Below are 14,801 nucleotides of genomic sequence, written 5' to 3'. Positions count from 1 at the left end.
TGTATTTTGAATGCACTCTTTGGGTGGGGGTTCTGTTTGGAAAAGTGCTATTATAGTGTGGCTATCATAGCCCCATATTATATTACATTACATCAGTTGGCTTTCATCATCTCATCAACTATTACTAGTCAGGATTCACACATCTGTTGCCTTACAAGAGCCTGTTTTATAGTGCCTACCTTAAACAAAACATTGTGTTTTTCCTTTCGGTGTGTTTTGTCCTTTTTCTTTTCCTGTGTTTGTCTTTTCAGTACTTAAAGGGGGCTTATAAGAAAAATGGGGACAGACTTTTTAGTAGAGCCTGTTGCAATAGGACAAGTGGTAATGGTTTTAAACTGAAAGAGGGTAGATTCAGACTAGATATTAGGAAAAAATTTTTTACATTGAGGGTGGTGAAACACTGGAACAGGTTGCCCAGAGAGGTGGCAGATGCCCCATTGTTGGAAACATTCAAGGTCAGCCTGGATGAGGCTCTGAGCAACCTGATCTAGTGGAAGATGTCCCTGCTCATTGCAGGGGGGATTGGAATAGATGACCTTTAAAGGTCTCTTCCAACTCAAGCTATTCTATGATTGTACGATTTTTCCAATCATTTTTACTGAAACGATTCACCATAACCTTAACCCATGAGGAGATCATGAGCACCTCCATTATCTCAGTAACCACCATGGCATGGACTAGTTGATCCACATCTTGACCATATTTTGCTCAGGTTATGGACATTACCATAAACAGGAAACACTTCATTGACTTTGTTTCATATGCACATGTAACTACCTAAAGAACATTCTCTTCTGCTGGTGTTCAGTACCTTTTCAGGTCCCATATCCTCACTGAGTTCCCAGCAGCTGCATAGAGGAATGTGCCAGTTGGATTTAGTGCAATCTGATTGATCTGGTTCTCTCCAGCTGGGATAGTGACTGTTCTATTAGTACTTCCTGAACACACATCACCAGGCATCGCCTGTCCCGAAGACCTGAGGACAGGAGCAGGGCGGGGTGGAGAAAACAAACTCCCTTATTATGTATTCACAATAAGCCAATTATGAATACTAAACATCTGATAAAACACTACAGGCATGAATGCAAATTGTTTTGCGTTTCCATATATTACCAATACCCTACGCTGACTTAACCTGAACATGTAAAGAAAGCCTCCAGCCCCAAACAGTGTACTTAAATTACACTGTGCTGCACTATTGAATTAAATCGAATATTTTTTTTTATCTAAAAGTAAGATTCATTTAAACTCTTGGCATTCGAGGTTTAGCATACTTACGTCAATGTCCGAATGCACTTAGCAGAATCTCTGATGTCCCACACCTTGATATAGGAGGTTGAGACTGTGAAAACCAGGCTGGTGTAGTTGCAATATTTTACAGAAACAACGTTATTTGGATGACCCCCCAGAGACATAATCTCTTGTCCAGTTACCAGATTCCAGACTTTACAGGTACGATCTAAATAAAGACAAGCAAAAAGGGAAAAAAAAATTTAAACAAAGAAACAAACAAAAACCAACAATGAAATGCCACAGAAACATGTTTTTCCAAAATTCAATTGATTTTAAAAAAGTTCATACATTCATTTGCACTCATACACAACCCTCCATTTTGGCAGGCACTTTAAAAGACACATTTAATTAATCTGGTTTTGTACAGTACACATGGGTATCATCTACCATCAAAACTACGCAAGGATAATCATTAAATGTCATGTTGAAGATGCGCATATTAGTTCCCATAGCATTTTAAAAGGATAAAATCCCATGTCAACCCCAAACTCTCAAACAGACAGTTTGGAGGCTGTGAAGTTTAGATGATGACAGATCAAGAGAACTACTCTATTTTAATTCAAGGATTCTTCATCAAGAACATAGTTCAGAAGGGCCTTTGAGCCTCAGCCTGACAGAGGACTGACAACTGAAACAAAATTACAAAGACGAGAAGTGGTCCAAACTATTTGGTGCTTTAGTGAAAGTGCTTTAGTCACAGTTTTCATTCAGTAGCAAAGGAATTTAAATACTGCAACATTTTGTGTGCTAAGGGCCCAGATGCCTAGAAGTTTTCAAGACTTTTGCAACACAAATAGAGTCCACACAGGAAACTCTCCTTGTTGTACCATGTCTGTATCACTCCATAAATTTTAGAAGTACATTTTTACTGGAATAAGTACTGGGAGGATGAAGAGAAAACTTCACGTGTAGGCAGTGTTTACAAGACCATGAAGAAGGTAAGTATACCAAGAACTCGTCAGTCACTTTAAAAATCCCAACTATCAAGACCAGAGCCCAATATCCGCAATGCACCTGAAAGCTTATTGGCATCCCTGAATTGGCACTGGCTGCTAGTGTTACGGCTGTCAGTGAGCTAAGGCTTTCTGCTTCAGCAACAATTTCCAAAAGACTTAACTTTAATTAAACTGCTTTCTACACTCTTGTACTCTTGAGTACAAGTATACTTTGTAAAGTTTTCCCCTCCAAAGATATACACAGGAAAAATTCTTCCATAAATATGGGAAGCTTGCATATGACAAGAAAGATCAAATATTTACAACATCTGCAAGCATCCTTATGTTAAAAACAAACCCTTTAGAACACAACTCTGCATGTAAAATAAAAAAAAGTAAATTTAAAAGCCTTTTTTTTTCCACATAGCCACTATATTTGAAATCTCAATACAAATTAACCAAGCAACATTTACAGAAACTAGAAATACATCCTTTTTTTGCATTTGTATCCACTTGCACAAATGCTAAAACATTGGCTTAAAACTTATTAGACCAATGCCAATTCACTGTAAGAAAGTGTCTTGGTATTTTTAACAGTCTGGTAGTAGAATAGCCACAGAAACTGCACCTTCCTTCCAAAACACTATTTCCACCAGCTTGAAGAGTTGCATGGCTCCACCATCTGGTAGGGAATTTAGTGATGACTAGATCTAACCCCTCCCACAACAGCCATACAACTCCTATACCCACAAGGGACAGGACAAAGTGCACAGGGGAGGCAGAAAATGGCCCTAGCTCTGCTCACAGAATCAACTATAGCAGGAAGTAGGTAGCACAGCCAAAGATGTGCTAATTTCCACATCTACCCCTACCTTGAGGCTATTACTTTGCATTGCACACCATGCACGCACATGTTCCCATGATTGGTTCCACCATATCACTCAACAAATGTTAATGTTATTCTTGAGAGTTACTTTTTCCACCACAAATAAACAGCCATATACTACCCGTTGGAATTAAAAACCTGTAGATAATTACTGTAAATCCTTCTTCAGCTTATGTTGCAAAATGGATCCTCACAATTTTCTAGTGTGTTTACGGCACTAAGCACAAACTGAGAATTTCACAATACCCCAAGTTGTCAAAGCAGCCTCTGTAGGCAGCACAGATACATGTAGCTTGCCTAACCTTTAGATCCAGTGAAGAGAAGATCACCAGTTGCATCAACACAAAGCACAGCCTTTGTATGTCCTTCAGCTGTATAGACACACTGAAGCGGGGATGATCTGATACATTTTGAAGGAGGGAACGGGTTAATTATCCCCCTAAAGAGAAAAAGAGAATGTGAGTTGGGCATAGTAACAGACACGAATCAAATTAATTTACTTAAATGTAGGGAAAAAAATTAATCATTTTCTTGCATGGGCAGAACAGCTGAGTGCCTTTCATAAACTATGTAAGGACTTTTACTGTTCAGCTTCAACAAGTGTCAACTCTGAACTATCAGTTAAAGGAAATCACATACAAAAACAAACCAACGAAAAAGACAAGATGCTGAGTATTGGGTATATGGGAAAGTCTGAGTAATGCTGAAAGAACCAGGATGCTTAAAGCTCCTGGATTCACAGGACCAACCTTAAGACTGCAAATTGTATAGACTTAGTCTAGTCTTTTTGCATAAAGTCTTACTCTAAATAGCACATCTGAAAAAAAAGAGCAAGTGTAGTGTACACTACCAATTCCAAATTCAGCAGGCATTTCACATCAACTGCCTTCTATGGGCAGGCTTGGAGAACTGCTGCTAACTTGTGTGCCTGAGTAAGTTTCCTACTGCACCCTGTACCCAACGCCACACTTGTACTCTAATGGCTAAAAGGGAGTATGGTTGGAGTACTGATACCCCAGAGGAATCTTCCTGGGGATTTGTAGCTAGTTCTGTGGTGATGCCAAAAGACTGTAACTCAGCCTGAAAAAAAGATCACAGTTCATCACCAAACAAAAGTTATTATCAGTCTAAAATTCCATGCGTACAACTGCACACACACACTAACTCCACTGATGTCTGTGAAGTGTAATAAAGCCTCAAAGTAACACCCACAAACATGCAACACAATGCTGTGACCTGATCAGCTTGCAGTGAAGGTTCACTGTCATGCTTTGCTGGGGATTACACACGTAACTGTGAAAAAAAGGAACTAAGCCATAGCCCTATCTCACAAAAAAAAAAAAACGAGTGTCAGATGCTTTAGGAAAATGTGAAAATTCCATAATATTGCCCAGAAGCTTGCTACAGGAAGGAAAAAGTCCTTCCTGATACTATCTAACTTTGTGACAATTAGCTGGTTTATCTAGCAGAGTCTTAGAAATTATTTTATACATTTTTACCGCTCAGGACAACTTCATTCATATACTTCATTACTCCTCCACAATCCTTTTATAGATTTTACTAATATTAATATTGCCTTAAGTTGTTTGACTTTAACTTCCTCATTTTGGAAAGGCATTCACCTTTCAATCTGCACCTTTTTATGTTTTCAAGAATACGGGAACAATTTATTATTATTATTATTAATTTAGGACTGTATGCTTTTGTTTTTTAACACCACACAAAACTAATATGGTTTTCTCTGTAGTATTCCCCAGTGGATCATGCTGCCTCTAGATTGAGTTATTCCTTCTGCTGTTCTTACCCACTCATTCCCTTGACAAGCCATGTAAAACACATGTCCCGGAGCTATTTATCTACCTATGTGCAGTGCTCTGAAATCTACAGACAAAAAATGCCACGACTACTACAATGACCAGACAAAGCCACCATCACATTATTATTAGCCCTTTGACTGCCCTTCTTTTGATAAATTAACTTTTTACTGAGTACCAAAATCCTACGCCACAGCTTCGGAACATGAGTGCGGACACTTCTTTCATCTCTTAGGCCACTGTGCATTCTGTCAGAAACACATAATAAAAAACCTACTCATTTTTATTTACACTAGGATTTAATTTTTAGTGACCAAAGCATCCAACTGAACAAGAAAAACAAAGAAAGAGAGAAGCACATAAAACCTAAGAAAATGTCTGCTCCTCCTTTTAAAAGAAAACAGAAAGGATATGTCTAAGGAAAGGTTTATAACATACTTCATTAAAAAAAAAAAAAATCTGATATGCTCAACAACAACAAGGAACACCCTAAAAAAGCAGAGAGGGAGACATGCTTGACCAAAATTTCAGATTTTTAAACTTCTGGCAAAAGCAAAAGAGGTACAGTGCACAAGTATCAAGAAAATCCATGCAGCAAAATGAAATTTCCTAAGAACTGGAATAACTTCAGTGAGAGATGCCAAGAAAACAGAAAAGAGAAAGAGAGAGTACCTGTGTACCTCCGACAGAGAGGAATCACTTTCATCAGACCTACAGTCAACAGTGGTGGAATTATGAGGAGAAAGAATATAGGTATCAGCAAAGTAAAGCCTCCATACGAGAAGAACAAACAACAGCATGGCCAATTCAGAAAAGCAATGCGAATCCACAACCAGTATGCAGCATTGCTCAGGGTATACCTTAAACCCATGATAATATGGGGGGGGGGGAATAATAATCTTAAAATAGCACTTTCGGCAGTAAGTTACACTGGTAGACTGTGCCAGCCCAAGAAGCTGAGCAACACCAGCTAAGCCATTTCGTATTTCCCCAACATCTTCTTACAGAAGGCAACAAAGGAGAAGATGGATGCATGATTTCATGTCTGTAACATAGTGCTTGTTGAAAATATCAAAAGGAAAAAAAATTTCTGAACATCAATGCCTGTTAAGTGTAGAAGAAACGTGTAAAATGTTAATCATAGAAATATAAATATTAAACATATTGATAGCCCACTGAAATAAGAACAGCAATTTGCAAATGATCATAAGTTCAAAATCCTTCACCTCTCATTTTCAAAAAATGTTTAAAAATAAAGATAAGAAAACACACAACAAGAAAAAATACCCCCCAGACATGAACATTTGCAGTATGTCTTAAGTTGTCCTTCATTTTCAACTCAACTCAAACAGATTCAGCAGTTTCACTTTGACTTCAAAGTCAGTCCAGAGAAAATGAAAAGGGTTAGGTGGGAGTTAGCAATAAGACAAAGGTAACGTAGCTAAGACAAGGAAGTTGCAAACACAGTTAAACTACTGGAAGCTTTGCAAGCTACAGCGTGGTGACTCTGTAGGCCACTGAAAAAAAACAAAGTTTTATAGAAAACAATAGTGTAAACAGACAAGAGCAATTTCTTGTCTTGCTACAGTCAGAACTAGAGGTTTATTCTAAGTTTGAGTTGCAGTTCGTAAGCGCTGCATGGCATTAGTACCAGTACTGAAACCTGCAATATAGATTCTGCTCAAGTCAAGTCCACTGCAATTTGGAGTAATGCTGCTACAGAAGCAGATGCCTAACATGCCAGGGAACTGAGCTCTACTTCTTCTAAACAAGGTACGAATATCACTTGCTCCTCCAGATCACCTCCTAAAGTCGGTCTGTTCAATAATTTGGATAATCTCTAAACCACTGTGTTCTAGCCATTTCAACATCCCATCCTCCGAGGTGCTGTTGTGACGGCACTCGGAGTGACACTGGAGTAACCGATGAACTGTCAAAAGCACTCTTTCCTAAACTGTCAGCTAAATCCTACTTTCAAGTGTAAGCACGCACACAAATACACATACATCTAAGAATTCTACCGTTCTTTTCTATGTTGGGTTTAAAACTACAAATACCAGACGTAGCCTAGAAAACAGGAAACAAGGTTCAGCAGGAAATTGCTTTTCTTGAATTTTTACAACATTCCATGGAAGTTTAAAATATTTTCTTTGAAACCTACACGAAAACACAAGAAATGTCTCCTCCGGTCTTGCAGGAGAAGGGCAAAATATCTAACAGATACTACACTGAGTGCACTTTGCAATTCCCTGGTTGGGGGCTGAGGCTTCCCTCTGTGACTTACTTATCCTGCTGAACTGATGTGTTTCCCTGAGAAACAGTAAGACAACTAAAAACATTCATTTCATTACGGGGCCGGCTTGGTGGGGAAGTAGGAGGTGACAGACTAGTCTCTGGGGTTCCAGAATCTGAGCTACAAGAAAAAAAGAACATCTTCTTTAACAGGTTATGAATGGTTAGAGAAGTTAAATGCAACATGCCTCAAATGTTAGATGCTCTTTTCTTATGCAAATAAATAAAATTATAATGCTAGCTACAGATGGTTCCTAGAGAAGGTAATAAACTTGAAGACTACAAACTGTTGCAGACTGCAAGGTGGCACAACGTTCAAAAGTTTACTTGCTAACAGCAAAAGCTCCAGGCAGAAAACACACATATAAAACGAAGAAATTCTTATAAAACTGCAGTTTCTTAGAGAAATTGATGACTTCACTTTCTTTTAAAAACAAACAAACAAACAAAAAAGTCATTTGCAAATGCTCCAAAAGACATCTTCTCAGGGCTCTGATCCCGAGTTATTTTGTACTGAAAAATGCTCTGGGAAAAAAAAAACAAACCACACAGAAGTTGTGCAGTGAATGATTTCACTGCCAACAATAAAATCTGTCCTAGAATTAAAGAAATAGAAAAATACAGATTTATATTTCAAAAAAATATACACAAGGTTTAAATCATTTCAGGGAAAATAAATTTAAAAGAATCTTACAGTTTCTGTTCTTTTGCCTTTGTCTTTTCCATTGTTTTCTCATAGGCTTTTCTCTTTGCTAAAGGTGAAGGCTCAGGTATCTTCTTCTCTGATAGAGATGGCTGTCTAGAACTAAAGCAAGAAGAATCATTATCTTACTTTAATGCCCTTTACAAACTTGCTTTTCTTACATTAGCTGTCATCCTCCCACTCAGATTTCAAATTTCAAAATGTGCTTAATTTATTATTATCTCTCTTGAATCTACAGACTCTAAATGTGTTCTCACATTTTAATATAAAAATACACCAAGTTTATTAACTTTCACAGTTCATCAACATATGAAAAGCCAGATACGGAATATGCAGAGGACATCTACTAATTCAATAATAAAAGAGACTGACTAAAAGAAATACAGTGGAGTATGCATCTCAAATTAAGACCATGGGAAAGATGGAAGGTCTGACAAAGATCTAAAATTTCAGATTCCACAACTTTCATCTACAATGGACCACTTACAGACATGAACAGAGAAATCACGATGACTCTTACATATGAATTAAACTTTGCATTAACATATTCATGTTTCCATATCATTCAAAATTAGGAAGTAAGAAAAAGTATTTCCCCTTGACAGCCTGACTATTATAACATTGCTTCTCCTCATTCCCCCTCCCCATCCCTTCTTCCTTGCTTTCCATCCCTCTTTTGTCTCTCTAGTTGTTTCTCTGAAATAATTCCAGGTCACAGTCACTGTGGTCTTTCTCCCAGCCTTTTGCTCCCCATTAAAAATAGCGAAAAGATCAGGAATGCAACATTAATGCTGACACCCAAATGTCATCAATTCACCACAGTTAGATAAAAAAAGAAGGAAATCTGGATGGTCTCCCCTCTTCTGAACTCCCGTTTCTCACTAGCCAGGCAATCAGAAAAGTAAGATTCGCTTTGCTTTATCTTTTTTTCTTGTGTTTAGAAGTTGTTTCTACTAATATAAGGACCAGAAACACTTACTAAAAGAGAAAAAGCAGATTCTGAAAGTGCTTTTGTGCCACACGACTTTATTAAGCAAAGCTCAGTTGGCAGGCCACCTGCCTGACACAGTTATTAGCATCTGGTCTCAGAGCTCTACAGGTGCTGGATTTACATAGCTGCAACTTCGCTACATGAGAAAAGCTGTACCAGTTTCCCTTGAGAGGAAGTCTGTGCTATGTAAAATCCGTGTAGGGACTGGCATGCAGAATAACATGATTTACCAAGGAGAGCACAACCAAGAACAGCTACTTGACTCAAGCAGCTGAGACTGTCTCAAGTGATGACGTGCACAATGAACACAAGCTTTAATCAGAAGGTAAAGGTCCTACCTGTAGGATCTAGTGCCAAGAGTTGCGTGCAGACCCTAGAGTCCTCCTAGGGTCTTTGAAAGACAGGAAAAGGAGGACAAGTGATAACCTGTCTGGTTTTGCACAAAAGCCTAGCAGTTAAAGTACACAACAAGAAGGGGAAGCCTCGTTCAATTCTCTCCTCAAGGCCAGAGCACCCATTTCTCTGCAGGGCTCCCTTACTTCCAGGCATACTCTGCAAAGGACATAAAGAGTGGAGCAGACACACTCCCTCCCTCTCTTATGCTGGACCAGTACGCATTTAGGAATGCGGAATTCCTGGGGTGACAAGGCAAATCCTATGATCAGCCTGATAGCTAGATCTTTCAGCAAGGAGTACAAACTTGGGTTATAGTCTCCATGGCCACAGTTGCCTATGTGTTTACTGTGCAGCTACTAGATTAAATAAACCACACCAGAAACTGGAACCCAAGATCCTCTGCCTCACACCAGCATCCTGAATACTCAGACATGGAGCTAGCTCCCTCTTGCTCACTCTCTACCTGCCCCCTATGTCTTCCATCTTTGACTCCACAGTGGCACATCCTCAGATGAAGGTGTGAAGAGCATGATCATATTACAAATTGTTTTTTAAAAGCCTGGAAATGCAGGTATTATAAAAAATGCAGCATTCTCACTGGAATGAACTTCCTAAGCACAGATGTAAAAAACAGGTGCATGATGTCAATGACCTCATGAAAAGGAGAAAGACACACACCTAATTACAGGTTTCCAGTGCCCTTTTAGATTTCCCAGGGTATCAGACATCTGAACAGAGCTGGCACAAGACCTACAGGTGATCACTGTACTCTGAAGAGGCTGCTGTAGATGAGTCGAGCATATCAAAGGACAACAGCACTACCCATCTTTGTAAACAGAATTCCAACCAAACTAACTGTTGCCCACATGCATTTAGGTGCCTCTCTGAACCACCACAGATCTGAGAAAACTGAGGGGTTTCCAGAGTGGAGCGGTTTTGTACATCTGCAGACACCTAAATTTTCACCATAAGCATATAAATAATTTCTGTTGCTTCCAGACAATGTATATTTTGGATAACTGTTACTGCTTCTACATCCCTGAATGCCACTTTAGTAAGTGGCACAAGGGAGATAATGTTTATGCAGATAAGACCACACTGTGCTCCAGAAGAATGTATTTTATTACAAGAGATATGATGGCCCTACAGGCCCACATAGGAAGGCCAGATGGCTCACAGACAAGCTTTCTTCAACAATGACCAGTGACCAGCAAAAACAGCAATACTGTATAAAGTATACTGAGTTCTAGTTCTGAAAAAGGATTTAATTACAGTGAGGAAGTCACTGCAGACTGATTGTGGGAATTTTTGATCACTTATCTGCTAAAACATGATCAATAACAAACCAAAATATATGTGAGCCCTACTGCCAATTGAATCGTTTTATTGATAGTGCATAACTCTAATGCTCACAGAATGCACTTTTGCCTCATTGTTGGCTCGTTTTCACAAATGGATTCATTCTAGAAAATGGAGTGAGGCAAAAGTTGGCATTACCTGAGTCTTGGATGCCAGGTCATAACACTTGATGTTTTAAATCTTGAAGCTTCAAAAGTCTCTAGTGATCTCACACTAACTGCTGAAACAAGTGGGTTTCTCCATCTATCCTCACTCCCAAGAGCATTCTTTCCAAGCAGATTCTACTTGTAAAATGCACTGAAGCCATCAGCATGGGTTAATAATTGCTGTCAGCAGTGTTTTACTGTTCATAATTGCCACCTCAAGCACATGCCAGAAATACATGTTAAAAATAATACAAATTGCAGATGTACATTAAATGGAGACTGCTGTAAAAATATTATGCAAGTAGGACAGATAGTGAAATAATTCCAGAATCTGTAACATGAAGATAGCTATGGGATACAGGTTTTCCATATCACTGAATGTGGCAAGTGCATTCAGTTTGCGCATGAATTTGTGCAATACAGGAGCTAGTACCTAAAAAGCCAAGAAAAGGGTCTCTAGCAGTGAATGGCATAATAACCCAGCAGTGATATTGGTAGAGATAAAAGAACAGCAAGAGCAAGTGAAAAAAAAGAGAGTGCACGTGAGAGAGACCTGCTGGCCCCAAAGTAAGAAGAGTAAAATAATGTTTTTAGTTCTATTTGGCATCAAGTAATGCTTTCAATTAGTGAAACTGTTTTGCAGGTCAGTTCAACCCTGCAAATAGAAAGTATTTTTGAGGATTCATAATATCCAACATGTTTCTTTCAACTTTACACTTGTATGCTCTACTATTGTATAGACTTCTTCATTTTAAGCATGGTCCACACAAGATGACTCACAAAGATTTTACCTAATAGTTAGGACCATATACAGATACTATCACTACATTATATAAAGATTTTGCATTGGGTTTTGGGGTGTTGTTTTTTTTTTATCTCTCTGCTGTTCTAAGCAGATTCTCACTACATCCCTAGAATGTGCATTTCCCATAGCACTAATGAAGCAAAGAATCCAAGGTACTAGATGGATTTTTCCCACTACTTAGAAACAAGGCTACAATAATTTTACTATGACAAAGCAACATAACTTATTTCTTCAGTAAGAAACACGTTACTTACAACAGTCCATATATACTTTCTAGAGTGGCGATGGTACAAAAGAAGGAAGAGCTTTGTCAGTATTATTTAGTAAGCTTCAAGTGTATCAACCTCCTTTGTAACGTCAAAATAATAGATTACTAGAAATTGGCAACATGCATTTTTTAAAAGCGAAGGATAATTAGTACAGCATGGCCAAACTTACATGCTGCCTATCTTAGAAGGTAAGCCAGATGGGGGGGGAATAAACTCTCTGTCCCTAGCAGAAGTATCATTTGTGTCAGCAGCCATCCCACTCTCTTGGGTTTCTGCAACTGATGCAAGAGGGCGAGCCAAAGTAGAGTCTGCAGCACTGATGTCAGAGAGTAAATCGCTGCTGTCTGCATACAGCAATTCCATCTGGGTAGTGGTCCTCCGGCGGGCCTGGAGACAAATAAAAACCAAGTTGCAACTTAAACATTTCATGGTATGTGTCAAGAGCGCTACATTTCAGATTATCATTAGTTGGTAATTAGTTGGCAACTACCTTTGGAAACTAAATCAAGGAGCTCACCTCTACTCTTTGGCAATGATTTCAGAGGAGGCAAGTCAAATTCAACAGCGTATGACACTGATTTGAAAACTGGTTTCCAAGGATATCCTTTCAACCAACTACAAGTGCCTGTGAATACTACAGGAGTATAGTATTACTCTTGTAAGGTTTGTCCAAATGAGATGTTATAAAGCAGAGGAATAAAGCAAAGTGTGAATTTAAATAGCTACAATTACATTGTTGTGACTTCTTACACTGATACTACTTCTGATATTAAAACTCTGCTTCTTAGTTTATGTCACTTCAAAAGCAGTTTAGGCCAACATGAATTAAGATTGACTCAGCATTTCAACAATTTGAAAACAACAGAAAACCTCAAAGGAGCCAAGCTTTGTGCAACACAGTCATTCTTAAAAAACTGATCGTACATGTTAGGTGTAACGATGCTGTGAAATTAAGATCTATTCCTCAGGGAAAGAAAGGCCAGTGGGGATTACAAAGGTCCAGCCTGAACAGAGGCATTACAAAAATGACATGTTTATTTTATGCCAACGTTTTCAGAACAAACTCACTCAGCTTACCTGCCTCAAGAGCTGCACACCAATGAACGCTACCAATAATGCAACAGCCAACCTAGATATATTCCTCCAAAGCTAACTGTAGTTACAAGAGTGGGGCTAAGCTTCTATATACTTTGCAAACTTGGTTTACGCTCCTGTGAGCACAGGAGCTAAATCACAATCAGTGTGCATGTTTCCAGTTCCCACTGACATTAAACTGCAGCCAGACTAGATATATTCCTCCTATGCCATCTGTAATTAAGAGCCTGGAGGGTCAAACTTCTATTTATTTTATAAACTTCCTTTACATTTCTCTGACCACAGAAGCAAATTGCAAACAATAAGCATGTTCACAGTTCCTATGGGTATTAATATTAAACTGCAGCCTAACTAATACTAAACTGCAAATCTGCTCCAGTTTGGAGTGCAAGTAATTGGAAGAAGATATCTCTTTCTGAAACTCTAAAAATTCAACCCCAAATACTGAAAGAGTACATTTTTACCATTGCTTCTCAAAGAGGAGTATCGCACAAAAGCCTATTACATACAAATCACGTGAACGGTACGTCAGTTCACCTTCTGCATGTCTTCGTTCACCGAGGTGTCTAGAGCAAAGCAAGAGCCCACAGAAGGTGCCATTAAAGTATGAATTCTCATCACCATCATTGTACAGCCTACCTTGCTTTGGGTTGACTTCACCACAAAGCTTCAAAGATCTGAAGATAATGAACTAAAAGAAAAATTGCATCACAGTCAGAAAGAAAAGAGTCATATTTTTGCAGAATGTATATTTTTTATTTTTTCTACTGAAATGGTGGGCAAAATGGAACAAAACAACGTTAGAGGTATCTCGCAATGGATACACGATGTGTTACGAAAAGAGGAGATGACAGTAATTTTTCTAGAACCAGATCCAGTTACCTGTTAACAAAGGTTGCTTACCTTCCTTCTGTCCCAGGACTATGCAATGGGGCATCCTCATCAGTACTATCTTCCAAATTTTCTAGAAAATTTCCAAAGAATAATGTTAGTCTGTTCATCTACAACAGGACGTGCAGGTTTTAAGTGCTATACAAAACAGCTAAGACAATGTTGAATGTAGATGAACAGCATACAAAAGGCAGGGATTTTCGAAATATCTTGACTATTTCCTAGACAGTCCCCATAGAATTTTCTGGTATCTAAGTAAGATTTTTCATACAATCAAAATAAATCATACATCTACACATACTGTGCTAAATGTGGTCCTTTATTTATTGTAGCAGAGCAACAGGGATGACAGAAAACCAGAAATAAATTCTAGAAAGAAATCTGGAAGAAAGAAGGTAAAGCAAAGGAAACTAACTGCAAGACATGGAAGAGACAGGATGTTGAATCAATGGACAGTAAGGATGTCTCTTCCTCCTCTTTTTTTGTAATCTTCTTGCTCTAAGACGAATCAGTCTGGTTATAATGAAAAAAAACAATGTCTTTTTAACTAGCTAGCGAGCTGAGGCTCAGCCTCAGCTTACATAGAATGGCACCATTTGTGCTGACAAGGAGCAAGCACTTTATTAGTATATAAGCATTCAGGTTTCAAAACAGGGTGATGGCACCATTTAATACTATAGAACTGCTTCCTAAAAAGAGATTAATTGTATTGAAGTTAATTGTAAATGAAGCTGTTCAACAGAAATCTCCTGAACTAAAATGGGTACACAAACCTGTCCACAAAAGACAAAACCAGCATGCATGTCACACACTAACGCTGTCAAACATCAGATTAACATGACTGCATGCAAACAGTGGAAAACATTAAGCTGAGACAACCAGTCCAGGGCATATGTACAATCAATTCCAAACTGCTGGGAAACCAA

General features: G+C 38.5%; 1 protein-coding gene across 1 annotated transcript in view; it reads right to left on the bottom strand.

Annotated features, from left to right (window-relative positions):
* KIF21A (kinesin family member 21A) overlaps positions 1–14,801 on the bottom strand; it is a 101,163-nt gene that overhangs the window by 9,648 nt on the left and 76,714 nt on the right. Inside the window, 9 exon segments of the mRNA XM_068400616.1 lie at positions 812–976; positions 1,279–1,459; positions 3,417–3,553; positions 5,601–5,639; positions 7,915–8,025; positions 12,059–12,276; positions 13,490–13,656; positions 13,659–13,675; positions 13,888–13,948. Of these exon segments, the coding sequence (XP_068256717.1) occupies positions 812–976; positions 1,279–1,459; positions 3,417–3,553; positions 5,601–5,639; positions 7,915–8,025; positions 12,059–12,276; positions 13,490–13,656; positions 13,659–13,675; positions 13,888–13,948 (1,096 nt within the window).

The sequence above is a fragment of the Nyctibius grandis genome, chromosome 5 (assembly GCF_013368605.1).
Source record: "Nyctibius grandis isolate bNycGra1 chromosome 5, bNycGra1.pri, whole genome shotgun sequence".
NCBI lineage: Eukaryota > Metazoa > Chordata > Aves > Nyctibiiformes > Nyctibiidae > Nyctibius > Nyctibius grandis.
The sequence above is the reverse complement of the archived record's forward strand: the minus strand, read 5'-3'. Positions and strand labels throughout refer to the sequence as shown.